The 25683-nt window shown below is 54.9% G+C and overlaps 1 protein-coding gene across 5 annotated transcripts in view; it reads left to right on the forward strand.

The window, feature by feature from the left end:
- Positions 1 to 3764: 3764 nt before the first annotated feature.
- The window catches only part of BCAS4 (breast carcinoma amplified sequence 4), a 60432-nt gene continuing 38513 nt past the window's right edge, over positions 3765 to 25683 (forward strand). For 2 of the 5 annotated variants that reach the window (XM_058685959.1, XM_058685960.1), the window contains exons 1-2: positions 3770 to 4066; positions 19028 to 19099. In XM_058685959.1, the coding sequence (XP_058541942.1) occupies positions 3887 to 4066; positions 19028 to 19099 (252 nt within the window). In that variant the 5' untranslated portion in view covers positions 3770 to 3886. Of the gene's footprint in view, positions 4067 to 19027; positions 19100 to 25683 lie in introns of all 5 variants that reach the window. The other 3 variants (XM_058685962.1, XM_058685961.1, XM_058685958.1) reach the window with 3 other exon arrangements.

Here is a 25683-nt window from a genome sequence, read left to right on the forward strand (position 1 = left end):
AGATATAGATACTTAAACATAATGTTATCCAAAACAAATACGTTTGTAGATGTCTCTGTCCATTCAGGCCGCTAGAACAAAATCCCATAGGCTGTGACATATGAGCAGCTCTTACTTCTCACGGTTCTGGAGGCTGGAAAATCCAAAATCGGCTCTGGTGAGAGCCTGCTTCCGGGTTGTGGACCGTCAACTTGTCAGGGTGTCCTCATGCGGTGGAAGGGGCAAGGGAGCCCTCTGGGGTAGAAGGACGCTAATTCCATTTACAAGGGTTCCACTCTTATAACCTAATCACCTCCCGGAGGCCCCCCCACCCCCCAAACTGTGGGGGGCGAGGTTCAACGTAGGAATCTGGGGAGGGACGCACGCAGCAGGCTGTATGGCCGGGGCCAGGACTCAGGTAAGCCCAGGGCACACCTTGTGAGGAGACCCTCGCTTGCTGCTGTCCCTGGATAGTTTGTCCCACATGCCTCTCTGGCCTCACCCGAGGCCTGGCCATGCTCCGTGGGCTCCCATCTGTAATTTAGGGTTCAGAGAGAAAAGCCGCGAAAACGGATTGGCGGGGTAGGGCCAGGGGTATGGTCTTTGAACTTCACGCGGTGGGCACTGGGGAGCCCGTGAAGGTTTACGAGCAAGAAGGGAGATGACTAGAATGTGCTCCAGGAGGACAGTGAAGAAGGCGGGCTGGCACAGGGGCAGGGCAGGGCAGGGCTTTCCTAACGGGCCAGGTTAGAGGGGGGAGGCTGGAGCAGGAACCAAGAGGGGTTGTCTCGCTGGAGGCAGAGTATTTGGTGTGAGTGGCCGGTGAGGAGTTGGGTCCTGGAATCAGATTGTCCAAGTGTAAATCCTGGCTCTTGCCTATACTAGTTATTGTCCTGGGCCAGCGGATGAATCTGTCTCTCTTGGTCACAGTCTCTTCATCTGTACAATGGGCATCGCAGCAGGGGCCGCCTGCCTCACGGGATGTGGCAGAGATTCAAAGAGGCCACCTATGTGAACAGCGCCTGGCACATGGTAAGTGCCGAGGACGCCAAGGGACCCCAGGGTCACCGGCGCCCACAGAGTTAAGCACGCACTGGAAAGGAACAGATGATATTCCCTGGGGGATCTTTTAAACCTCCCCAAACCACGGCCACACCCCATACCAATTAAATCCCAATCTCTGGGGCGGGGGCTGGGCATCAGTATGTTCCGCAAGCTTCTCAGGTGTTTCCAATGTGCAGCCAAGCTTGGGAACCATTGCTAATCTAGAACCTCGTATGCCTGAGGCCTGGGCTGGCGTTGACCTTGAAAAGACACAGACAGGCAACCATTTTGTAGCTGGAGGTGAAGCCAGATGGGGGGTGGGGGGTGGAAGGGCGTGTGACCTTGGGGCCCAGCCAGGCACTCGTTTTAGGGCTCCGGGGGGCCTTGCCAGCCTGCCAGCCACTGGCGCCCCCACCCTCAGGCTGGGCTGGGGCCGGCCGCCTGCACCCGCAGAGGACTCCACGCAGGAGACCAGAGCGGCAGCTGAGCCCGGCTTGGGCGCCAGAGGGAGCTCGTGGGGACGCTCCACAGCTCCATCCCTGCGGCTGGTTCAAACTGGTTTGGGCAGGGTGCGGCCCTGGCAGGCTGCATGCCAGGCCTCAGGCTTGCTGCCTCTGCCCCAGGGTCTCCCCAAGAGCTAAGGACCGGGGACAGGGCATTGGGACATAGCCAAGCGCCACTGAGAGGCTAGGAGATTTTTACACCTTCAATCCCCTTTGTTGAAAACCATTGATTTGGCCTCCCATGGGGGGAATCCCTGGGTAAATGCCTGCGGCAAGGGGGAGCCCCTAAATGGGGGTCATTCTCCGACTTTGGTGTGCATCAGAATCCACTTCACAGCTGTCACAATGCAGATGTTCAGCCCCCCAAAGATTCTGATTCAGCAAGTTGGGGGAGGGCTCCGGGCATCTGTATTTGTAGCACAATGTTTCTAAGGCATAATCACACATTTAGGGAGAAAAAAAAAAAAAAAAAGACTGAAAACAAAGTGACTGTTGGCTACCCAACTCAGCCCAGGGTATGGATCCTTCCCCAGACACCCCATCTCCCGGGAAAGCCGGGGCGGGGGTGGGGGGAGGTGCTGGGTAATCTGCACTTTTAGATAATATCCCAGCCTTTTTTGTTTATTCCTTTTACTTTTGATGAGTCATTTTGGGCATTCAATAGGTTTAAGTGTTACAACAAACATCAGCAGAAGAAATAAAACACTATAAATACCATGAAACCCTGTTCATAACCCTCCTGGGTTGGCCATCTCAATCCCCCTGTAACTACTTCCCTGAACGTGGCCTGCCCGGTCCCCATGCACAGTTTTATACTCTTGCTCAGTATGTCTGTATCCATACACAATACAGAGTGTGGTTTTGCATGTTTTTAAAACTTTATGGTAATGGCAGTGTGCCCTAAGTGTGCCTTCTGCAACTTGTCTTTCTTTCTTTCTTTTTTTTTTTTTTTTCTTCTTCTTAGCATTATGTTTGTGAATCTCATTCATCAGGGGAATTCTGCTGTGCCCAGGTCTCCTCGGCTAGTCTGAAGCCAGTTCTCGGCTTTTCAGAGGGAGGGCCCCCAGCCAGCCCGCCTGCAGCAGTGAGGGTCTGAGCTTGGTTCCTGCGTGTCTGTGTGATGAACTGAAGGGCTCTGAGCGCGGGGGAAATCAGGGCAGTAATGAATAGCCAAGTTCAGGTTCTGTGGGTTCCTATCCAATCCTGTAACTAACCACCTGTGGCCCGAATCTTTGCCAAGATTTTTCCAGAATGCGACTCTGACCTGCAGGTCTGAATGTTTGGGCAGGGGTGTGGAGCAATGAGCGGGGGGCAGGCGTGGAAGTGACGGATTACCCCAAAGACAGATCGAGGACATGTTATGCCCCCTACCCAGGTGGTCACGTAAACTATAGATTCCACGGGGCCGGAAGGGGGGCGAGGGACGAGGGACGTTGCATACATTTATTTACACCCCTAAGCCCAGCTTGATTTTGTTAAACGAATGTGACATTAAAAGAAAAAAAAGACGTCATAGGAAAAATTATATTTCTAGACTTCCCTGGACCTCTTCCCCATTTTTAGGATTTTCCTTATTAGCATTGCTTTGGGCGGATGCACCCCGCCCTCTTCGGCCTCTAGAGGGTCTCAACAAGCCTCCCAGGGGTGTGTGTATTGGAGGGGGGAGGGGGGCGGGCAAACAGTGAGCTTAAGGATTCCCTGGGGAGTTTATTCTACAAGCTGCCCCAGCGAGGAAAAGGACCGCTACAACCGGCTTCTCTAATTTCCAGATCTCTCCGCCGGGCGCAAACAAGATGCTGGAATTAGGACGGCCCTGGGGGCGGGGACTTTGGTCTTTAAAGGAAAGGACCCCGTTCTCTATCCTGGATGCTGGAAACACCCCGGGAGCTTTAAAAAACTATTGATGCCCAAGCCCCACCCCCAGGGATTCCGGCTGAATCCGCCGGGGTGAGGCCTGGCTTCCGGGCTTTTGAAAGCTCCCCAGGGCATTCTAAAGTGCCGTGGGGGCTGGGAGACACGGCTCCGCCCGGATTCCAATGAAAAGGGGTGGTCTATACTGGCGGTTCTCAAACTCCGCCGTCTGTAGGAATCCCCAGGCGAACTTCAAAAAATGCTGGTGCTCAGGTCCCAACCTCAGGGACAGCGTGCTGGGCCGGACTTTGGAAGTTTGAAGAGTCCCAGGTGATGACAATATGCAAGCGAGGTTGAGAATCTCAGCTTTACCAGGTGGTGCGAGGGCCGGGCGCAGTGAGCGCCGCGCGCCACTGGGTGGCGCTGCCCCCCTCGGTCCGGTGCTCGGGGAGGCGCGGGCCGCGTCCGGGTGCGCACCTGCCCCGCCTCCTCCAGGCGGGCCGCGGGGCATGCAGCCGGTCGGGGGCGGGGCTCCGAGGCCGGGACCCGGCCACCGGCTCTCGGGCAGCCTCCGCCAGCTGGACCCCGCCGCTCTCCTGATGCTGCTCCTGGACGCCGACCGGCCGGAGGCCGTGCGCAGCGGGGCGCGCGAGCTCGCGCTCTTCCTGACCCCCGAGCCCGCGGCCGAGGTAGGGAGCGGGGGCTGGAGGTAGGGGAGGTGGGGCGGGGGAGGGGCGGCGGTCTACGCCCTGGCACCCCGGGGGAGGAGAGGGTGGGTGCGGCCTCCGGCGCGCGGGGACCCGAACCCGAACCCTCGGCGTCCCCGCAGCATCCTCGCGCGCCCAGCGCAAGGGCCCGAGGATCCCCGCCTTGCGGAGAGATGACTGCCTGGCGCCACCCAGAGATGCGCGGCAGGTCTGGCCTCTCCCTCTTTCGGCCACAAGGCCCCCCGGGGGCCCAGAGTCGCCTCGCATCCGGACCCGGGCCCCCAGCATCGGCCGGGCTCTGGGGAGGCCGCCCCCCGCCCCCGGTCCTGCCCCCGGCCGAGCGCTCGGCCCGCTGCGCTCAGAGCCGGGTGCCAGTGGCCCGGGAGGAGGCGGGCAGCCTGCGTCTGTGCGGGGAAGTACCAGGCCTCCTCGGTCCTGCTGTTGCTAAGAGGGAAAATACCTCGTCTCTATCTGTACTTTCTATTTTAAAAGCACAGAATAAAAAGTAGATCTGAAACTAGGCCCTTCATCTTCCAGCCGAAGCCAGTCTGTTAACAGTGCCGTGAAAGTTATTTACCCAAGTGCACCAGGAGTTATTTAAGGGTTCAATTCAACTCATTCTCTTTTTAAATCTCAGAAGCAGGACAGAAATACATCAAATACAGAGGGAGCACCCCTCTTCCTGCTCTCTGCGCCCCGACTCCGGGTCCCCGAGATAACCATCACTGGCCGTGTGGTGTTGTACCTCACCCCAACCAAACGCTTAGAAAATGCATTTGCAAGTGCGGGTGTGCATGTATCAATAATACTAGGTATTCGTTTTTATAAAACTCTGCTTGACCTAGTAATACCGTTCTCCACGTGGCTTCCCCCCCCCCCCCCCCCCCACTCAAAATAGCATGGACAAGTGGGGAGTGACTGCTGGTGATAAAGTACAGGGCTTTTTGGGGCGACGAAAATGTTCTGGAATTAGTGGTGGTGGCTGCCCAACTTTGTGAATATACTGAAAACCACAGACCTGTGTGCTCGTAGAGGGTGACTTTTATGGTATGTGACTTACATCTCAATTTTACAAAATCGCATGGACATATTTTCATGTCTGAATGTATCCGTAAGAGCTGTCCAATAGAAATATAATCTGAGCCACAAATATGAGCCACTCCTGTAATTTTAAATATTCTGGGAGCCACAAAAAAAAAAAAGAAAAAAAAGAAAAAGAAACAGGTGAAAGTAGTCTCAATATATTTAAAGTAACAGTTCCTCCAAAATATCAATCACTCCAACATGTAAACAATGACCATGTAAAAATCTTACTGAGATTTTTACGTTCTTTTTTTTTTTTTTTTTTTTTTTGGTGCTAGGTTTTCAAAATCAGGCTTTTATATTGAACTTACAACATATCTCAGTTGGGACCGGCCACGTTGTGAGTGTTCAATAGTCATATGAGGCCGGTGGCCTCCATGTTGGAGACTATGCTCCATCGTTCTTTGGCTTCCCTGTACCCCACAACTAAATGATAATTACACCTATTTCCTGGGCCCATGCCATGTGCTAGCAGCGTGCCGGACCCTGTTCACAGACTGTGTCGTTGCTCCTGGCAGTGACCCAGGGCTAGGAGGTTGCTTGGTTAATTAAAAAAAAAAAATTTTTTTTTAATGTTTATTTTTGAGAGAGAGAGAGAGAGAGAGAGACAAAGCACAAGTGGCAGAGGGGCAGAGAGAGAGGGAGACACAGAATGTGAAGCAGGCTCCAGGCTCCGAGCTGTCAGCACAGAGCCCGACGCGGGGCTCGAACTCCCGAGCTGTGAAGTCACGGCCTGAGCCGAAGTCGGACGCTCAACCGTTGGAGCCACCCAGGCGTCCCTTGTTTGGTTGATTTCATAGCTGGGAAAACTGAGGCCCACACGGAATAAGTGACGTCCCGTGGAGGTACCGTAACTTATGAACCGTGCCCCCAGGAATGGGCATTTGGGTTGTCTCCGGGTTTTCACTGGTGTAAGAAGCCTGAGCATCGTCCTCGTTCCTTCTCTCCCTTGCTCTCAGCAGAGAGATGTCGTGCCCAGCGGCTAGACCTCAGCTTCATTTTGTCTCTATTAGGGACAGCCTTCGAGAGAAACTGCATGCGTTAACTTCATTTTCTCACTCGGGGCTCTCTTTAACTCAGACACGGGCTGGCTCACGCTCATTTGTAAGGGATGTAATGAACAGCCCAACTCCCTGCAGCTCCACGCGGCAATAAACCCACTTAGAGTGCTTGCTGAACTTTATTTACCAGAAGCAGCAGAAGGAGCACAGTCACTTGCAGCCTCTGGTTAAGGCTCAACCCACTGGCAGCTCCCCGCGCTGAGGCTGTTTGCAGATGGGCCAGTGAGCAATCTGGAAAAGGGAGGTCCGGTTTGGGAACAGGACTGGACGGCGGGGCCCAGGAGCGGGGGAGAGCAGTGAAACACGCAGGGGCCCTGCCTTCAGGACACTGGCAGACAACAGACACATAACACACAACCCCTCTAGATGGGGTGGTGAGGTAGAGGGTATCTGCGTGAGTCGGGGAGACGAGGGGTGGGGAAGGTCTCTCTGAGGAAGCTGGGACCTGTGAATGTGCAGGGAAGAGGAAGCACAGGGACCTGACTCTGTTGGGGGTGCAGTCAGGGAGGGCTTCCTTGAGGCAGCGACATTTGAGGCTGAGCCCTGAAGTGTGAATAGGAGTTGGCCAGGCAAAGCGGAGAAAAGCATCCCAGGCAGAGGGAACAAAACTTGCAAAGGCCCTGGGGTGGAACGAAGCAGGGTGCGCCCCGGGCAGAAGAGCAGGTGTAGGGGGAGCAGAGGGAGGTGCAGCCGGCGAGGAGGGCGGAGGCCGAGCCCGGCACTGTGCTCTGTCTGCCGGGATCAAGGAGCTGCTACAGGGCGGAGGCGTGTTGACGCTGGTTGGCAGGTGAGTGTTTTACTGTTTCCGGCGCCTTTGGGGTATTCTGTTCAGCCAGGTTTTTTGTGTCTTACTTTCTTTTTCTGGTTTGAACTTCCTCTTCGGGGGAGGTGTCAGGGTGGCCTCCAGAAGCTGCTCCGCGATGGCAGGGAGAGGTGTTTGCCTCTTGGGTGCCCTCTGGCTTATGGGGGGAGGGAGCTCAGGGCCCTCTCGAAAGGCTGGGTGCCGATAGCCACCCACGGATGACTTCCCGGCCAGGCTCTTTCAGAATCCTGTTTGGTACCTGTGCTGGGACATAGGATGGGCTTGGCCCACAGATGAGGTTCATGGCCTAGATGGAAGGAAGTCAAGCCAGCACTTTCTCATGCCCAGGGGCTTTGCTTGAGTGAGCAGAGGATGACAGGGGACAAAACATTTGGGTCTTTTAACCACAGGTGGATTAGATCAGGGTTTGCAAACTCGAGGACGAGGGGTCGAATCCATCACTGATGTGATTGGATCAGTCCACATGGGGTTGTTTAAATAGAGAATTTTCATGAAAAATTCTGAGTTTCTTGTTTATTTAAAACATCAATCTGTTCTTTTTTTTTTTTTTTTTTTTTAACGTTTTTTAATTTATCTTTGAGACAGAGAGAGACAGAGCATGAACGGGGGAGGGGCAGAGAGAGAGGGAGACACAGAATCGGAAGCAGGCTCCAGGCTCTGAGCGATCAGCCCAGAGCCCGACGTGGGGCTCGAACCCACGGACCGCGAGATCGTGACCTGAGCTGAAGTCGGACGCTCAACCGACTGAGCCACCGAGGCGCCCCTGTTCTTTTTTTTTAAAGTAAGCTCTACACCCAACATGGGGCTTGAACTCACGACTGCAAGATCAAGAATCATATGTTCTACCGACTGAGCCAGTCAGGCGCCCCTTAGTCGATAGAGCATGTGACTCTTGACCTTGGGGTCATGAGTTCAAGCCCCACATTGGGCATAGAGCTTACTTTAAAAAATAAAATAAGGGGCCCAGTTGGTTAAGTGTCTGACTTCAGCTCAGGTCATGATCTCACAGCTCATGAGTTCAAGCTCTGTGTAGGGCTCTGTGCTGACAGCTCAGAGCCTGGAGCCTGCTTCCGGTTCTGTGTCTCCCTCTCTCTCTGCCCCTCCCCCACTTGCACGCGTTCTCTCTCTCTCTCAAAAATAAATAAACATTTAAAAATAAAAAAAATATTAGCTGATCTGGTAAATCTAGGTCTATGTTTCTGAGTTTGGGCCCCCCTTGTCATAGTCTCCACTCCTCCCTATTTAAAACAAAATTTTTGTAAATGATGATTTATGTATTTTGAGAGTGGGGGGAGAATACCAAGCAGGTTCTGTGCTGTTAGCACAGAGCCCGATGCAGGGCTCAATCCTGTGACCTTGGGCTCGACCCCACAGTCTTGGGATCATGAGCTGAGCTGAAATCAAGAGTCGGACATTCAACTGACTGAGCCACCTGGGCGTCCCCCCCCCCCCCCAACTCCTCCCAGCATCCGTTACCATTTACCCTTGTGCTTGGACTTTTGATTTTGCTGTCGTCGTATGGGGAGGAAACAGAAGAGCTTCTCCCAGCCATGTGTTTCGACTAAAGAAAAACATAAACTAGCCAAAGATGCCTTGAGTTTCTTGAAAAATGTACAAGAGGCTGCTTCGTTGTGAGAGCAGAGGATACTCGTTATGTCCAACCTGCACGCACCGCGTGTCCCGTCCTCGTGAGCTGCTGGCTTGCTTTCGGCTTTCAGGTTTGGGATGTTCAGATGCCCTGTCTCCAGATGTAGTTCTGTATTTGTTTACTCCTCGGATCCTTATGGTGAAGCTGCTGTGTGCCAGGCACTGTGCTGGGTCCCGCGGAGAGGCCTGTGGGGCACAGGGGGTGCCTGCCCTCAAGGACTGGGGGTGCGGTCAGGGAGATGAGCAGACCAGTAACCACCAAGTGGAACAACTACATGGTGATCAGTGCCGTGAAGGAGACAGCGGGGGGGGGGGGGGGGGTGTGGAAGGAACAGCCAGGCCAAGTTCCAGCAGCAGGGGCATGGCCCGAGGGGGAAACATGAGAAACAGAGAGGTGCTCACGTGGGTGGACCTCAGCGGCCAAGGGCAGGAGTGGGCAGGACTAGACCGGGACCTAGGGCCACGGGGAGGACTCTGGATTTGATTCCGGGGTCCTGGCCACGAGCGGGGGTGAGTTGTCCATGAGCAGAGGAAAGACATGATCCGATTTTCACACGGCTGCAGGGCTGGAAGGTGCTGGAAGGGCCGCAGGGAGACCACAGACGTGGCTGTCCAAGTGGACGTGGACTGAGCTGGCCACATTCCCTGAATCAGAACCTTCCGGGGTGTGAGGAGCCCAGGCCACGGTGGGAGCGTGTTTCTCGGAAAGAAGTTCCTGCCTTTCTCCCCGCAGAGCTGCCCAGCGGTGGAAGGAGCCATCCCTGGGTCAGCCCAGAGCTTTGGCTAAAGGTTCCCTCTGCACCAGCCGAGAAGCTTGAAGACAGAGAGGTTCCCAAAGATTGGGAATGACCTCAGTGCTGTCGCACAGGCTGGTGGACGGCGATGCTTGTGCCCAGTGGACAGGTCCCGGCTGCGGAGCGAGTCAGCTCTGCACGGGAGACTCACGCGGGAGTGAGGCCAGGTGCACGGAGGTGTGCGTGTGCATGTAACAGCTTAAAAGGCGAAGACACGTATTTCACACCTCTCTAAATAGGTGTTGGAGCCTCTGTAAATGAAGTTGGAGCAGCCACCAGGGGTTGGGTGGGGTGCAGCGAAGGCTGAGAGCTCTGTTGGAGCGCGGGGTCCCCAGACTTTGCCAAAGGTCGGGGTCATCGGGGGATCTTCCAGAAAAGATTCTGATGCCTGCGGCCTCTGACACCCCTGCCCGCCCACCCAGGTATTCTAATGTCACTGGTGTGGGTGCCCCCTGCCCACGGGGATTCTAAAAGCTCTCCAGCAGGGTTTTAAGCCCGGAGTGACCTGGATGGATTGGTGTGTTGGAAAATTGCTGATTGTAGGAGCACTTACGAGCAAGGCCGGGGCCTGGCCTGGTCAACACTCCCCTGGTGATTCCAATGGCCAACCCGGTAGGGCCCACACAGCTCCTCTCTTTTGTGAATGAATGCCCTGTGTCCAGCCGCAGCCCCCTGAGGGGCCCTGTCTGTCCTGCCTGCTGCTTTGTCCAGAGCCACTGAGTGACTTCGTACGTATCAGTTAAAGAAACATCCTTTATTTTTATTTTTATTTTTTTTAATTTTTTTTTTCCAACGTTTTTTATTTATTTTTGGGACAGAGAGAGACAGAGCATGAACGGGGGAGGGGCAGAGAGAGAGGGAGACACAGAATCGGAAACAGGCTCCAGGCTCCGAGCCATCGGCCCAGAGCCTGATGCGGAGCTCGAACTCACGGACCGCGAGATCGTGACCTGGCTGAAGTCGGACGCTTAACCGACTGCGCCACCCAGGCGCCCCAAGAAACATCCTTTATAGAGGTGCGGACTCCCCTCGTCCTCCTGCTCAGGTTGGGGGTGGGGGGGAACTGGGCCCTGAAGCCACGAGGTGTGGGGTCGGATCTCGACCCTGTGCTCGGGGCCCCTTCCTGCCTTGTCTGCTCATCTCCCGCGGTGCTGGACGGTCGGATGAGGTGAGCTGCAGGAAACGCTTGGTGCGGGGTCTGGCCCGTAGTTAGCAGGCTGGGAACGTCAGCTACGATTGCTCACTTCCTCATTCTGCAGATGTTTATGGAGCAGGTACTGGGGGCAGACGTCGTGCCAGGCGCTGGGAGGGAGAATACGCGGGGGACACTTCTGTCCGTGGGGACAGAGCGGGTCGCACACTCACTTCTCTACAGTGTCCGGCTGTGGGGATTTCAGCCTTTCGCCTCCACTTGTGCCGAAGGTCACAAGTTCTCACTCCCCAGCGCGGCCTCCTGTAGGCCGAGAAATCCGGGGTTAACTTCCTGACCTGCGTACGTGAGGCCAGCCCTCGATGGTACTTTTTGCTTTGCAAAAAACAGTTGCTGAGCCCGGGGTCCAAAGGAACCACCGGTCCCCCTTACGCTGTCTTGCGTTCTGAAATTATCCCTTGGTGCAGGTGTGGTGGAAATTTGGCCTGTGGGGTCTTTTAAAATGAATTGGAGGGGCGCCTGGGTGGCTCAGTCGGTTAAGCGTCTGACTTCGGCTCAGGTCATGATCTCGCGGTCTGTGAGTTCAAGCCCCGCGTCGGGTTCTGTGCTGACAGCTCGGAGCCTGGAGCCTGTTTCGGATTCTGTGTCTCCCTCTCTCTCCGTCCCTCCCCCATCATGCTCTGTCTCTCTCTCTCTGTGTCAAAAATAAATAAACATTTAACAAAAAATAAAAAAATAAAAAAAATGAATTGGAGTTGGTTTTTCTTTTTCTTTTTTTCTTTTTTTGTAAGTTTATTTCTTTTGAGAGAGAGAGAGTATCCCAAGCAGGCTCTGCACAGTTAGCGAAATGTGCCCAGTTTTGCTTTTAAAGTAAGTTTTGTGGGGCGCGTGGATGGCTCAGTCAGTTAAGCATCCAACTCTTGGTCTCGGCTCAGATCGGGATCTCATGGTTCATGGGTTCGAGCCCCACGTCGGGCTCTGTGCTGACAGCTCAGAGCCTGGAGCCTGCTTCGGATTCTGTCTCCCTCTCTCTCTCTGCCCCTCCCATGCTTACGCTCTGTCTCTCTCTCTCAAAAATAAACTATAAAAAAATTAATGAAAGTATATGAACATGTCACAAAATCCACAGGTCCCAGTGGCCGTGGAGTGGCACAGAACCCCGTCCTACCCAGCTCTGTTCCTGTCTCTGTCCCCTTCCAGCATGACGGGTCCTTTCCCATCCCCACCTGTTACCTCCCATTTGTGCATCCTCCTTTTTTCACTCAATATGTCTTGGAGATCTTTCCGTATGAGTACGTAGAGAGCTGCCCAATTATTTTTAGCTGCTAAACAGAATCGCATTGTCTGGATTACAATTCAGGCAGCCATTCTTCTATAGATGGGCATTTGGGTTACGTGCATCCTTTTATTCTCACAAAGTCTGTTGCAGGAGGAATCTCTGTACTCCTTTTGCATTTGTGCCAACATGTCTGTAGGATAAATACCTGGGGGGTCCTTCCTGGTTTGCAGGTCCCACCAGCGCCGCCTGGAGAACCCCTTCGTCTGCTCCTCCCTGGGCTTCCCCCCCACCCCCCTGCAGCAGGCCCCCGCTCCCTTCCCCCTCGCCCGCCCATTCTGTGCACAGGGTTGAGGCTGTTCTTTCTGCCTCCGGTCAGGCTGGTGGAGGGGCGGACAGCCACCTTGGAAAGACCTTTACTCCGCTGTCATCTGAAGGGGCCCCCGTGACCGCTTCTGGAGAAGAGGTGACATTCCTACTTGCGTGCCCAGGGTGAAGGCAGGCCCCACAGTCCTCGGGCCACTTCATGTTCACCCCCACCGTGTACTCGGGGACCTCGAAGGAAGCCGGGGGGGGCGGGGGCAGGCAGCGGCTCTTGGTGTCGGCAAAAGGCGAAAAACCCACCTGGAACTCGGCGGGGCTGCCCGTGGGTGTCCTCTGGACGGCAGGTAGTTGCCACATTCTAAAAAGTGGGAGTCTTCTCATAAAAAATCCAATGTCTGGCTTCTCTAAAAGTGTTGCTGCAGAAGGTATAGGTCTTCAGTGGCCCTGTCCGTGGCCTGGCTGAGTGGACCTTGTGGTTCCTAGGATTTCTGTGTGTGTGTGTGTGTGTGTGTGTGTGTGTGTGTGTGTGTGTAAACAGCATTATTGTGATAGAATTCATATGCCATATACAAGTCATACAATTAAAGTGTACAATTTAATGGCTTAACATTTTTTTCAATGTTTATTTATTAGAGAGGGAGAGACAGACTGTGAGTGGGGGAGGAGCATGGAGAGAGGGAGACACAGACTCCCAAGCAGGCTCCAGGCTCCGAGCTGTCAGCACAGAGCCCGACGCGGGGCTCGAACCCACGAACCGCGAGATCATGGCCCGAGCCGAAGTTGGACACTCGACTGACCGAGCCGCCCAGGTGCCCCCATATGTGCTTGTTTTAAAGATACAAATAGGCCAGAGGTGTGAAGGTCACATTCAGCCTGCAGACAGGTTTGTTTGGCCATCGTAGTGTGTTTTAATTTGGGGCGTTAGTTTTGAATTTTCAAACTGGTTTGCGCCAACTCCTGGAGCACTGTCTGTCTTGAACAACACTGGGTTGGCACGTTTCCACCTGGCTCACTCTGCTGGGGTCAAGTAGCAGCCGCCCTCGTCCGGTGGAGAAGGGGCCTCATGTTGGCCACAGTCCCCACCTCTCCCTGTTGTCTCTCTGGCGGGAAGCTGAGTATTAACTTCCATTCGTTATCCTGCTTGTGCCGCTGTGGTTCTTAGAGAAAAGTAGAAGGTCTCTTGGAAAAGTGAGAGACGGAAAGTCAACAGCGTGCAGAAAACACGTTCCCGTGTGGTGTGTTCGTTTCCTGCCTCACTTGTGTCCATTCCATTTGAGCGTGGAGACCCTGGTTGGGTCCCAGCTACAACCGTCCTTTGTATGGGTCTGGCCCCTCACTGAGAGTAGCCCAGGGAAATTACTTAGCGGACTCTCCTCTGCTTCCATCTTGAGACAGAGTCTGAGGCTCGTTTTCTCCCGATTTTCAAATGGGAAACCAGGGCACAGAGATGGTCGGAGTGTAGTTAAGACCACACAGCGTGACATGCCAGGGTGGGACCGAAGAGTGGTCTAGGCTGCTCTTCTCAGGCTACAGCTCCTCCAGGAGGGCATGTTTCTTCCTCCTTCCCTTGCTCATTTTCCCTCCCTCCCTCCCCCTTTCCTTTCCTGCAACAAATACGCCCTGGGCCCCGTATTGGTCACCAAGTGCCAGGTAACAAACTACCCCAAATCTTAGTGGCTGAAAACAACTACCATATGATGGTGCGGGATGCGTGGTTTTGCGGGTCTGCTCCCACGGCACCGGCCGGGCCGAGTCACGGGGCTGCGTTCGGCTGGAGGGTTTGCTGCGCTGCAACGTGGCCTCGCTCACGTCGGGCGGTTGGTGCTGCCTGGGGCGCCTCGGTTCTCCTCCACTTGGCCCTTCGTGTCCTACAGCCTCTCCAGCCACGTTGCCTGGATTTCTTCACACGGCTGTTGTCCTCCAAGAGGGTGACTCAGATGCCGCCGGGTCTCTTGAGGCTAGAGCCGGATGTCACAAAGAGCGGTTTCCACCCATTCTGTTGGCCAAGGCAAGTCACGGGGCCCGGCCAGATTTGGGGGCGGAGTCCGATTGCCCAAAGGTATGCGCATGGGAGGGAATGGGGGGGGGGGCATCTTCAGAAGCGTAAGCACCTGCTATGTGCCAGGCATCGCCCTGGGCCCTGGGGATGCGGCGGTAAGAGGCACTAAGACCCTGGAGCTTTCATTCTGGTGGCAGAAGAGGACAGGACAGGTGAAACATGTAAGATGTTACACAGGGATGGAGGCTGAAGCCAGAAAGAAGTTGGTGCGGGACAGGGAGCGGGGGAGCTGCAGGGCCAGGGAAGGCCTCGATGAGGAGAGACGTTTGAGCCAAGGCTGGGAGGAGGTGCGCGGTGAGCTTTGTCCGTGATGGGAGCAGCGGGCGCAAAGGCCCCGGAGTGACGACGCGGTTGGTGTGGCTGGTGGGGAGCGGGCTGTAGGCGGCGAGGTCGGAGAACAGATGGAGGGTCCAGGGGGCGTAGGGCTAACGAGGCCTCCATTAGGTGTTTGCTGAGGGAGGTGGGGGGCAGGAGAGGAGTCCTGTTTTGTAATTAAGCTGTAATTCACGTAATGTAAAAAAATTACCGTTTTGAAGCGTACATTCAGTGGCAAACATCGCCGTGACCTCATTCCAGAGCAGTCCCCCCTGCCCCCGCCAAGAAAGGAACCCCATGACCATTAGCACTCTCCCTCTCCCTCCCCACCCCCCACCCCAGCCCGTGATCTCCTTTCGGTCTCTGTGCGTTTGCTTCTTCCGAACACTGCCCAGAAAAGGAATCACGTACCTGGCCTTTGTGTGTGGCCTCTTTCAATGTTTCCGAGGACCGTCCGTGTTGTAGCAGGTGTCGGGCTGGCATTCCTTTTCAGTACCACGTAATACTCCGTAGCGTGGATATGGCCCGTCTTGATTGTCCATTCATCACTTGACGGGCCTTGAGTCATTTCCACCTTTTGGCTGTCATGAATACCTCCCAAGTTTTTGTAAGAACACCATGATTTCCGTTCTCTTGGCTTTCTTGCGGGGTCGTAGGGCAACTCTGCGTGTAACGTTTTGAAAGAGTGCCGGACTGGTTTCCGGAGCCGCTGCCCCGTGTCCCATCCCCACCGGCGGCAGGGGAGGGCTCGGGTTCTGACAGGGTCTTTCGGGGGAGGAGACTGAAGGGGGGCCAAAGAGGAAGCAGGGACCGGTGGGAGAGGACAGCGCCCTGTGCCAGGGCGGTGGCGCGAGGGGTGGACAGAAGCGGTCGGATTTGGGGCACATTCCGGAGGCGGAGCAGAGAGGATTTGCACACACAGTGGACGGGGTGGGCCGAGAAAGGACGACCTCGAGGATGCTCTCAGGTGTTCGGCCTGAGCAATGGGCCAGTGGCGCCTCCGCCGAGTTGGAGAAGACCACGGCGGGGGGTCTGTTTGTGAGGTTTTGCGCCCGTCACTCACGGGTGGGAAGCCAGCCCCACTTTGGGTTTGGGGCCTTGCCCCGCTGGGAGGCTCCGATTGGCATCTTGGGAGACTTACGTAAGGAAGAAGCAGAGGCCATGATTCCCGCGTGTTATCAATGCCCACCTGCTGTCCCCACCGGCGGTGCCCTGAGTGTCACTCTGAGTGAGCCATTTGCCCTTCTTCCCCTGGGAGGGGGACGATTTATGCCCAGGGAGTTGCACAGCATGACGAGGGCATTCATTTTGCTGATGGGCTGGTTAAAAAGGCGTGTGGGCTGCAGCCCGCAGGACTCTCGCTTCTGAGGCCACTTAGGGGATTATCTTGAGAGAAAATTGTCCCGTGAATGATTTGCGGGCGTGGTGGGTTGGCTTAGCCTGAGCTCCTTCCTGTTGGTTGGGAACGTCTCGGGGCTCGTTCCTCCTTAGCTGGCCAGTCGGCAAATGCTTTCTCTACCCTCTCCTGCGTTGGGGCACTTGCCCTTGGTACCGGGAGGTGGGGGAGAGGGGGTCGAGACCACAGCTGACAGACGGCCGTAAAGGGGACACGCTGCCCCCTCTCCAAAGAGCCTCTTGGAACTTACAGACTTCAGCTCTGGACTGAGAGTGCTCAGGGTCAGATCTGGCTTCAGTACGTATTAGCTATGTGACCTTGAGCAAGTGACGTGAGCTCTCTGGTCCTCTGTTTCTCAGTCCATGAAAGAGGGGCAAGCGACAGCACCTACTATATGAAGTTCTTGTGAGCCTCCAATGAAATAAGCCATATATGGCGATTGGCCACCGCTTTGGTTATCTAGGGAGAGAGACACATAAAGCAGCCACTTATTATGCACCTACTGTATGTCAGCACTCTGTCAAACAATTGAACCACCTTTGTTACGTGAGGTTAACCTCTTAACAACCCTGCCGAGTGGTGTGGCTTACAGGTGGGCCAACCGAAATGCAGAAGGTAAGCCATTCAATTAAGGTCACGTGGTTGGCAAACGAGAAGGTGGGATCTGAACCCAGGGCTGACTGGCCTCCCTCCTGAACACTCCGCCATAGGCTGAGATGTACTTCCTCTCTTCGGGCCCCTCTGGAGAAGGAGGCGGCCCATCCAGCCGGGCCCTGGGCTCTCATGTCCCTCTGCAGGTTTTGATTCGGCCTGGTGTCTGGGGTTTGTACACCTGCACTCTGGAGGGAGCCTCTGCCCCCTTCTGTGCCCCTCTCCCTCGCCTCTGCAGCAGAAGGAAAGCGACCAGCCTGCCTCTCTCCTGTCCCTGTGGCCTCTCTTGGCTCCTTCTTCCCCTCTTAGTGCATTAAGGGCAATTTTTTACCGCGATCTTCCTTTTGGGGGGCAGAGAGAACGTCCTGTGAGTCCCTTAGTCCTCTCTCTGCTGTGGTCCCCTTCTCTGTCAAGCCTCCCCCGTTCAGGCCCAGAAATAGTCCCAGCTGTGAGATGAAGGTTCCAGAGTTTAAAATTGCAACTTGGTACTATTTTTACTCCAGCCGGAAAGATGTTTTTCTGCACATTCGTTTATGCTGTTGTGGTAGCGATGGCTCCCGCCGCAAGCAGCAGGCTGTGGCACTGTATAAACATCTCTCGGGGGATGAGTGGGTGATAAGGGGAGCCTTCAGGTTGGGGGTGGGGGGGCAGGTACCAGGCCTGCCCAGAAATGTCTGGGGTCGCTTCCCTGGCACAGAACGATCTGGCCTGGTAAGCCATGTTCTAGATGAACTTTATTCCTAGATGCCTGGTAATTAAAAACAAATACAACAGGGGCACTTAGGTGACTCATTTGGTTAAGTGTCTGACTTCGGCTTAGGTCATGATCTCACGGTTCATGGGTTTAAACCCGGCATCGGGCTCTGTGCTGGCAGCTCGGAGCCTGGAGCCTGCTTCGGATTCCGTGTCCCCTCTCTCTTTGTCCCTCTCCCACTCATGCTCTCTCAAAAGTGAATAAACATTAAAATAATAAATACATACATACATACATACCAATTGGAATGCCCAGGTGGCTCAGGTGGTTAAGCGTCCGACTTCGGCTCAGGTCGCGATCTCACAGCTTGCGAGTTCGAGCCCTGCATCGGGCTCTGTGCGGACAGCTCGGAGCCTGGAGCCTGCTTCAGATTCTGTGTCCCCTTCTCTCTCTGCCCCTCCCCCACTCACGCTCTGTCTCTCAAAAATGAATAAGCTTTAAAAATAAATAAATAAATAAATAAATAAATAAATAAATAAAACCCCAGCTATTTTTAAGTCATGAAAATAGTAAATACTTGAGGGGAAAAAGGGTTCAAACTAATTTTTACACGAGGGATTTAAATGGGCTTGTAAGTTAGCAGATCCTTTCACGGTCATGTTTGGCTGGGCCTGTGGAGTGTTAAATTTTTTTTTTTTTTTTAATTTGAGCTACCATTTAAAAATCGGGACATTTTCCCTAAAGTTACAATTTCTGGCTTCTCTTGCAAAATGGAAGGCTCTGGGAGTGCTGAGCGTGTCTACTGATGGCCGCTGGCAGCTGGCTGTTCTAGACTTGGGCAAATGCTCCTCAGATTGCCACAAGCCCCAGCAGGCTGCCTGACGTCACTCGTTAAGTTACTGCCCAGCCCTAGTACCTCGAGTTGGGGACCCTTCAAGTCTCCCTTGTCAGACCCCATTCCCCATTTGTGCTCCCCAGGGCTAAGTAAACCCTGTTAATAGTGTTACCAGGTGAAGTCCAGGGCACCCAGTTAAATTTGAATTTCAGATTGAATCATCGTTTAGTGTAAGTACATCCCCTGACTCTGGGCACTTCGGTCTGTATCATTCCAGGCCTTTCTGTCAAGCCATGTACATTGTTTGCGTGTCGTCACAAGAATAAGTTTACGTTCTACGTCTTCTACATCTTGTGTGAACCGTCCATCGTGTTTCCCAGGAGGCATTTCTCAGAGTTTGTCAAGAGCAGGCTTTGGGGCTGTGAACTCAAACCTACCGGGGAATCCTGGCCCCACCCCTTGCTAGCTGTGTGCCCTCAAGCAGGGTTACCTGTCCTCTCTGAGCCTCAGTTTCCTTATCTGAACAGCGGGATGGTAAGGCTAGGTTTGTTCTAGTCCTGCTCATATTTATTTATCTCCTCTCCTTTGAACGCTGCCTGGAGTGGATGGGCCGTGGTGGCTTTTCGCCAGGCCTCTGTCCACAGGTGTCACGATTGCTGCCTGATCACCACTACTTTAAATGAGGCTATGAGACGTTTTGCAAAGGGAAAGGAGGTCTGAAGGGAACTGGGCAGATAATCCTTAGTTTGCTTAAAAAAAAAAAAAAAAAAAAAGTGAAGGGCGTTTTTCTCCCTGGAAACCACTTGCTAATCTCCAGGATATTGTCTCTTTTCAGGCGAAGGAGGTGGAGGAGACCATCGAGGGGATGCTCCTCAGGCTGGAAGAGTTTTGCAGCCTGACCGACATGGTGAGTGTCTGCCCGGGAGGAGTGGATTTAGGCCCAGGCCAGACTCCAGGTCCTTCCTGGAGTTTTCTGGGGAAGCCATTTTGGTGGCGATTTGGCAACCAGAAGGAATGGGGGCAGCAGCCGACGGTGAGAGCAGGACCAGGCGCGCGCACTCTCTCCCACGGTCTCTCAACACCAAGGCTTCCTGAGGCGGCCATCTTGATAGTGCCCATCCCCCCCCAGATGGCTCTTATTCCACAGAGGAGCCAGGAGTGGGCCACCAGGTGGCACTCTCGGGCACCGATGCGGGGAGCCGTTCAGCGGGGATGCTAAGACTATATTTAACTTTCCTCGGCTCTGCGCGGTCCGCCAGGCAAACGTGGAGACAGCCAGGAAATGGCTTCAGGCCTGCAAGGCCTGGGAGGAGCCTCTTGCCCAGGCTGTAGCCCGAGGCAGGGTTGGGCATCGGGTTCCTTCTCAGATCCTTTTGCCGGCTCTGCTGTTGCCTCTTACTCTGTTTTGTTGGATCAAATCCTCTTGGCTGGGTGGGGGAGATGGTGCCTTAGGCCCGGAAGACAAGGTCTCCACTACAAATTTTGCAAAAATCTCCTCCAGATCCTTGTGTCCCCAGCATTGTTGCCAGCCAGGTGTGGGCCCCTGAGGAGCAATGATAGAACTTTCTGGAAGCTCCCAGCACTCTCGGTTTAAGGCCTGAAGGCCCAAAGCGTAGAGCTCCATATTGTGATCAGGACCCGTGTCTCGGCTGGACCCAGTGGGGTAGATTTGTGCGCCTGTGAAGCACGTGTCCGGAGAAGTGTGTCTGAGAGCCCAGGGGAGGAACGGGCACGTCAGCCCTCTACGTTTATTGAACACCTACTTGGTGCCAGGCACAGTGCAAAGTGCGTTTCCCGTATCAGCCCATCTCTCCTTGAAGCAGGCCAACGTGACAGGCACCCCGTCATCCCCATTCATTCAATAGGCCTCCCTTGTGCCACCCTTGGGGACACAACAGTGAACAAGACAGAAGTGTTCCCAAGAGGACCTGTGTGTGTTTCGCTCTTGAGAACCAATTTTCTAGTTTGGGTGAGGGTCCGGGTGGGAGCTGGGTAATGAGGCAGACTTTGAACAGCCCGGACAGCCCTTTCTTCATCACCGGCCGTTGGACACCTGCCCCTGACCGGGTGCCGGGGTGAGCCCGAGGCTGAGAAGAAAGTGGACCGTGTCTCCCTTCCCTCTGTGAGAGGAGCCCACTGTGTGTGACCAGCGCTGTCATCCAGTGTGGCAGCCCTCGCCTGAAGGTGTGTTCAAGGTGCAAAAGGAGAGTGCAAAGGTTTTGAAGAGGGAGGGTCTAGAAGGAACTGGGCACATGATCCTAAGACTTGATTTGTTTAAAAAAAAAAAGAAAGAAAAAGAAAGAAAAGCAGAGGCGTTAGATTCTGCCTGGGAAATTGGGAAGGCTTTGCAGAGCAGGTGGTGATTAATTTGGGGCTTTGAAGGAGGAACAGAAAGAATTCCGCTGCTGGGGAGGGTGACTGTCCAGGCAGAGGCACCGGCCCGTGGGTATGGTGTGCTGGGCACAGTGTGGACCGGGGGGGCCCAAAGCCAAAGGGGTAGATTTGGAAGATGGGTGGACTGGTGGGTGACTCAGGGACGTTTTGTTCTCAAGTCTCAGCCACCCTCCGCCTTGAAAGGAGACCCACGATCCGCCTAAGGGGCGATCTTGGGGCCGGAGTCCGCCTGGATCGGGAGAGGGGTCGGGCCACCTTGCCTTTGAAACCATCAAGGCTTCCTGTGGTGGGGGAGCCTGTGTGTGTCGCCCAGAGGCCAAGGCGTCAGGCAGTGTGCTGACAAGCCCCTCTGCTAACTGGAAGCCTGGAGATGCATTTATGCAAAGGTTTTAATACCGAGATCACACACATGACCCATGGACCCGGTCCCGCCTGCAGATATGTTGACTGTTTCTGGAAGGAAAAGAAAAAGGAATTCACTGCTGGCATTTATAGAATGTCATGCAAAAAAAAAAAAAAAAAAAAAAAATCAGGGTTTCTGGCTTCTTTTGGAAGAGCAAAGTTCTGGCTCCCTTGGGTGCTTGGTCCCACCTGGCCAGCATCGGCCGGAGTTGTGTAGTGGCCGCCCCACCCTGGACAGCGTGTGAGCTCTCAGCCTGTCACTGGCCACTGCTCCTGTGGGGCCCCCTGACTCCGTGGCCGCCTGCCAGGTACGTCTATCCCATGCGCAAATGTTTTGTGGGCCGAGAGTATGTTTCTCTGTATTTGGCGTCCTACTGAAAAAGGGCAAATGACACCAGACCAAGAGGGTCCTGTGTTTCAAGAAAGGGAAGAGAGCGCGTCTCCCACGGGAGTGAAGACCATTTCTTGTGTTCATACGCAAACGAGCGTGCCTGCGTTAAGAGAATGTGCCTGGTACGATGCTTTTGTGGCCCCTGCAACAGTGCGCGGAATTACGGAGACCCTCTTGGCCCCGACACTTGACGCTTAGTTTCCCTGGTGCGCCTGCACGCGTGGCAGAGAGAGGTGTCCAGCTCGGGGCCTCCTTTTCTCTTTTGGTGCAAGCTAGGGATGAGTGGGGACCTCTGGGGGGCAGGTGATGTCACCCCATGGACGTTGTCCCCAGCTCCCTGCTTTGGCCTTTGGCAACAGTGGTCGAGTTAGAGGCCTGAGAGTGGCCAGGCTCCCTGGTGCATAGTCCAGAGAGAAGCCGTGCCTTTTCCGGGAAAATCAGGCACTTAGGAACGAGAGTCCGGCTTCCTGTCTGATGCATTAAGTCCATTGCCAGCCTGCCCTTGCCCTTGATCACCCTGTGTGACTGGAATTCACCAGCCTGTGCCTGCCACCTGTTTAGACCTTGGACGTAAGGCTCGCTGCTGCCACTTCAAGCTCCGACAGCTACTGCTGCACAGCACGTGCCCTCTCCCTCCCTTTCTCTTCTCTCCTGTAAATGGAGGTCGTGGTTCTGTCCGTTGCCGCATCAGGCAGTGGGGTAAAACGACCACCCGTTTACTACGTGGGCCAGGGCAGGGCACAGAGGGGATGTGGTTCCTGCTGGGGCGGGGATGTCCGCCGTGGCCCTTTCTCCCGCTTGTCTGACATCTGGGCTGCGAGTGCCGATGGCCGGGGACCGGCTGGTGTCCCCTCTCCCCATGCAGCCTGTCCTCGGGGCTAGTTCGGGCTCCCTTGGCATGGCGTCAGGCCTCCCAGGGCAGGCATTCCGACAGATGGGAAGTGGGAGCCTCCGGGTGTCTGGACGCTTGGGTGTGCCAGTGTCACTTCTGTCCTATTTTACCGGTCAGACCAGTCCCACAGGACACCCAGATCCAAGGGGAGAGGACACAGACCCCGCGTGCTCACGGAAGGAATGCAAAGGACTTGTGGCCCTCTTCAATCTACGCAAATGGTATCTGTCTCCCAAGAGTTACCGTGCGGACCGGATGAGGTGGGGATACGCGCTGCCCCTCCCCTGCGGTGACCGCAGTGCAAGTGTGGGCGAGGATGTGGGGCAACAGGAACGCTCGTCGCCTTGCTGGCAGAGATGCAAGAAGGCACAGCCACTTTGGAAACCGTTCGGCAGATTTTCAGAAAGTCAAACATGCACTGACCCTGCATCCTGGCGACTGTCATCCGAGATAATTACCCCAGAGAAGCGGAAAGCAGAGACTGCAAAGCCTCGCACCCCAATGTTCGCAGCAGCTTTATTCGCGATGCTCCCAGACCAGAAAGAACCTCGGCGTCCATCGGCGGTAGAAACGAGGCAATCAGCTGTTGTTTCTTCACACCCTGGCCCTCACGGCGACGCGAAGGAACAAACTGCACACGACATCAGTGAGGTCTCTCCCGAGCGTGAGGCCCGGGGAAAGGAGTCGGGCACAGAATGCGAGCTGTGGTGGCTTCCATGATCCGAAGTTCAAAAATATGCAGAACGAGTCTGTGGTGATGGGAAGTCAGGCAGTGGTTGGCTTTGGGGGCGTGGTCACGACTGGAAGGAGGCAGGAGGGAGCCTTCCGGGGTGATGGGATGTTCCACACGGTGGCCTGGGTGGTGTTTACCCAGATGGAAACGTGCTCACAAAATACGTCCAACTGCCCACTGAAGGCCTGAGCGCTTTGCTGTATGTCGTTGCCATTCGATTAAAAATAGTTAAAAATAATTGCTTAGCAGGGTGCCGGTTCTGTATGCGGCTCTGTGTAAATGGTGGCTCCTGGGGTCAACATCGTCATTACGGAAGCACCGGGAGGTGGTGACAGTGATGAGGATTTGTAAGGCCTTCAGCCCTGTGCCCTCTGGAGTTCAGGCGGCTCATCCGGGCCCTGGGAACCCCCACCCCTGGCAGGGAGCGGACTCTTTCTTCGCTCACATAGATGGAGAAAATTCCCTGTTGGCCCTGGGCCAGCACTTGCATTTGGCATTGGTGTGTGTTCTTGGGTCAAGTGCATTTGGTTCTCCTTCCTGGGGGCCCTGAATCATCCTGGACAGCCGTCTTTGCTCGGTGATAACCCCCACATCCGCTGCCCAGACTTCTGGGCTCCGGAGGCCAGCTCTGGGGAGGTGGTGGCAGACCGGGCTGGGGAAGGGTCGGCCAGGCCAATCCACCGGGTTGGGGGTTCGTCCTGGCAGAGGCTCAGATAGGATCGATTCGTCGCTGACCTCTCTGTGTGCTTCTCGGTCGCGAACGAAACGTGCCGTCTCAGATTCCATGATGATGCGAAGTAGGTGTGAGAAGCAGAATGTGTTGCTTTCCTTGGACTCCCCTGGAAGAAGAGAAGGGCACAGCGTGGCCACAGACGCCCTGCTGGAGGGACTCTAGGGAGTGGTGAGAGATCACAGTTAATCAGAGGGGACAGCTGTCACAGCTCCACACGGGACATGGTCTCAGGGTGGCCCGGTCTTCTGATTTTTCACAAGGAGCTAGAAATCTGGGCTTCTGAGGGAAACCTCCTTGTTTTCAGATCTTGGCATCTCGCTCGGGTGGGCTTTGGTTTTTTTTGGACATGATGCGGGCTGGCTCGGCAGAACGCGTCTGCAGACCTCTGGTATTAGAGGTGACCCCGGACCAACCTGGATGGTAACCTTCCACCTCCCACTTTGTAGCCTTCCGACCTTGGGCTGGCTCATTTCGTTTTTCCGTCTTGTGCAGCATCACCACCCATGAAAGGTTAAAGATAAAATCGTTTCTGATTCACAGGGTCTGTTCTCAGCACCAGGCGAAAGCCTACAGAGTGCTGGCATCATGCCCCTCCTCGCCCTCACTTTCGCCTTACAGTTCCCAGCACGTGGGGGAACCAAGAGGAAGCGTTGGGGGCCTTTTGGACCCCAAGGATTACTCTCTACTTTCCCCCCATGCACGCACAGACCGCCATGCGGGCAAGGGTAGACAGCCCCCCGTTATCCACAGTTTCAGCAAGTGGAGAGGGGACTGCCTGCCCAGCCACAGACCCCCTCTTCCTGGGGTTCCTTCGAAGCTAGAGGGAGGCAGGGACGCACGTCATCACTCTCCCCTCTGCAGTGTTCCCCTCACCCCCTCAGGGTGGGTCACTGGGACCAGGCCCTCCTGACTGCCCTTGTTCTCGCCCGATTCGTTTCTTGAGAAATGAGCAGAAAGAAAAGATCTGCGTTTGATCTACTGTGTTCTGACCTTGCCGGGAGTTATCTGCTCTTTGTTGCATTACTGAATCACAGCAATTTCTCCAGAGTTCAGCCTTGTGGAGGGATGGGTTGGGTACGTCTCCAGAAGTTTGGCCTTGGGGGAGCCCAAGGGAAGATGTTGAGGGCTTTTTCCTATCAAGGGTAACAAACGCATGTGCCCGCGGGAGCCAGGCAGGATCTGGACAGGAGTGAAGGGGGCAGGGGCGAGGCATGAGGGAGGGTGGTGACTGAGGACACCAGAGAGCCCATGCCCCACCCGGAGCCAGCAGCCACGGCTCAGCCCGGCCTTCGGTGCCTGGGGGATGTAGGCCCAGTGTTGCCAAAGCGGCTGACTTTCAAGACGTGTTGTAAATCCCCACTTAATCACTTGAATATTTTAAAGCTGTATTTATGTATTTTATTTTGGAATAGTTTTAGATTTACAGGAAAAGTGAGAAGATAGTATGGAGAGTGCCCACACTCCCCTCATCCAGTTTCTCCCCCCTGTGCTAACATCTCGCGTCAGCCACGGGACCTTTGTCAAAACTAAGAAACCCAGGGGCGACTGGGTGGCTCGGTCAGTTAGGCATCCAACTTCGGCTCAGGTCATGATCTCGTGGTTCCTGTGTTCAAGCCCCGCATCAGGCTCTCTGCTGTCAGCACAGAGGCCACTTCAGATCCTCTGTCTCCCTCTGTGCCCCTCCCCCACTGGCTCCCCCCCTCCCCCCCTCAAAAATACATAAACATTAAAAAACCAGAAAACCAACAAAAAACCTAAGAAACCAACACGGGCGCATTGCTATTCACTACTCTCCATCGTTAGATTTTGATTTTGCCAGTTTCCCGTTAACGTCCAGGATGAACGCGATCCAGGATCACGTGAGATCCCACATCGCGTTAAGTCGTCATGTCTGCTTAGTCGCCTCCTCTGTGGCAGTTTCGGTCTTTCCTTGCTTTTCACGACAT

This window comes from Neofelis nebulosa, chromosome 9 (genome assembly GCF_028018385.1).
Source record: "Neofelis nebulosa isolate mNeoNeb1 chromosome 9, mNeoNeb1.pri, whole genome shotgun sequence".
In the NCBI taxonomy this organism is placed as follows: Eukaryota; Metazoa; Chordata; class Mammalia; order Carnivora; family Felidae; genus Neofelis; species Neofelis nebulosa.